This window comes from Helobdella robusta (assembly GCF_000326865.2).
Source record: "Helobdella robusta unplaced genomic scaffold HELROscaffold_31, whole genome shotgun sequence".
Lineage (NCBI taxonomy): Eukaryota > Metazoa > Annelida > Clitellata > Rhynchobdellida > Glossiphoniidae > Helobdella > Helobdella robusta.
In genome coordinates, this window is record NW_008704544.1 from 2,054,435 (window position 1) to 2,056,045 (window position 1,611).

General features: G+C 36.6%; 1 protein-coding gene across 1 annotated transcript in view; it reads left to right on the top strand.

Annotated features, from left to right (window-relative positions):
* Positions 1-1,403, top strand: part of HELRODRAFT_174993 (hypothetical protein) — a gene marked incomplete at both ends in the record, with an annotated part of 2,027 nt that extends 624 nt beyond the window's left edge. Inside the window, 4 exons of the mRNA XM_009022423.1 lie at positions 51-204; positions 607-815; positions 1,019-1,168; positions 1,352-1,403. Coding sequence (XP_009020671.1) covers positions 51-204; positions 607-815; positions 1,019-1,168; positions 1,352-1,403 — 565 coding nt within the window. The remainder of the gene's footprint in view (positions 1-50; positions 205-606; positions 816-1,018; positions 1,169-1,351) is intronic.
* Between the last annotated feature and the right edge of the window lie 208 nt (positions 1,404-1,611).

The following is a 1,611-nucleotide window of genomic DNA, read 5'->3' on the forward strand; positions in this document are numbered from 1 at the left end:
GACGACAACAACAGCAAAAGCAACAACAACAACGCTAACGACAAAATTAGCAGCGATAGCAGTAGCTACGCCAACGAAACTGATCCAATTAATGACGGTCGAAACAATTGCGCATGCATCGAAGCTTGCCTAGAAAGCACTAAAAAGCGCAAATCTAACATTAAAAACAGAACTGAAGACGGTGATAGTAGTAAAAAAAATGTGGTTTGTGGTAGTAGTAGTAGCTGCTGTAGTGATGGTGGCCGCGAATACAGCGATAGTTTTGTTAGCGGAATTAAGAATGTTTCTGGAAGTGGTACGACAATTTACGTAAACGCCAATTCGGTCATGAAATATCATCGCGACCAATTACAACAACAACAACAAAAAAAACAACAACAATCACAGCAACAAAAACAACATCTTTATTTACACCAATCACAGCAAAAAAAACAGCTAAACCAAAGTTTATCACATCAACAACGGCAACCATCTAATGTAGAACAACAATATAATATAAACCAACAACAGCCTACATCAAGAGATGATCATTGTAGCAACACACACACGATACAACAACCTTCACAAATTTCACAACAACCAAAAAGTAACCAACAACAACAACAGCAACAACAACAACATCTGCAACAACAGCAACAACAAAAACAGTTCGAGCAGAGGCAATCAAAAAATGTCACCGCCAAAATACAAAACAAAAATTTCTCAAACTGTTCATCTCACCATCTTTCCCATCCTATTTTGAAGAAATATCGAAGAAAAGACATCGAAAAGAGATTCGGAAAATATGCTTACAAGCCATTTTCTTTGCAGATGAGGTTAGTTTTTTTGACATGTTCTGTGTCGATAATTTTGTTTTCTATTTTTCCCCAATAAAAAAAAAATAATTTTCACAATGCTGTGAAATAATGAAAAATAAATGGACTAAAAAGCAGCAAACGGACGAACCAATCGTTCGAACGACCGATCATACGAACGAACCAATCGTACGAACGAACCAATCATACAAACATCCAATCAGGAATCAACCTCGAAACAACGACGACGCGACAATCGGCGACAGAGGCTGTAGAAGTTCATTCATCTTTGACCCATCTGGAAGACTGGCCTATTGGTGGTCATCTGTAGTCAGTGCTGCCTTTACTTACAACTTCTGGGTCATTATTTACAGGTCACTATTCTTTCTCTGTACTGCTGAAGTGATGTGCCGCTTCGAAATTAATCATTATAAATCATGCCATCATTCTATATTTTATTTAGTTTTCTCGTAAATGTGTGTGTGTGTGTGCCTGCGTGCGTGTGTGTATAATCAATGATTTATGTTTTTATGTTGTTGTTAAACACTTGTATGCAGCAAAGCAATTAGAGGTGAAGCGTGGATGTTGAGCACGGTGGGGACCTCTTAACAATTATTGCCTACCCCTTCTTCTTTCATTGCAAGAGCCCGTCAAAATTATTTACATGTCAATCGAAATCATCGTGTCGCTTATCAAATTTTTGTTTTAATAAATCAGTTTGTTTTCCACTGCAAACTCAATTATCCAATAATTAAATTTAATTCGTTGAAGTATGTTTCAAAATCATAAGGAAGTCAATAGTAAAAATATAGAATTA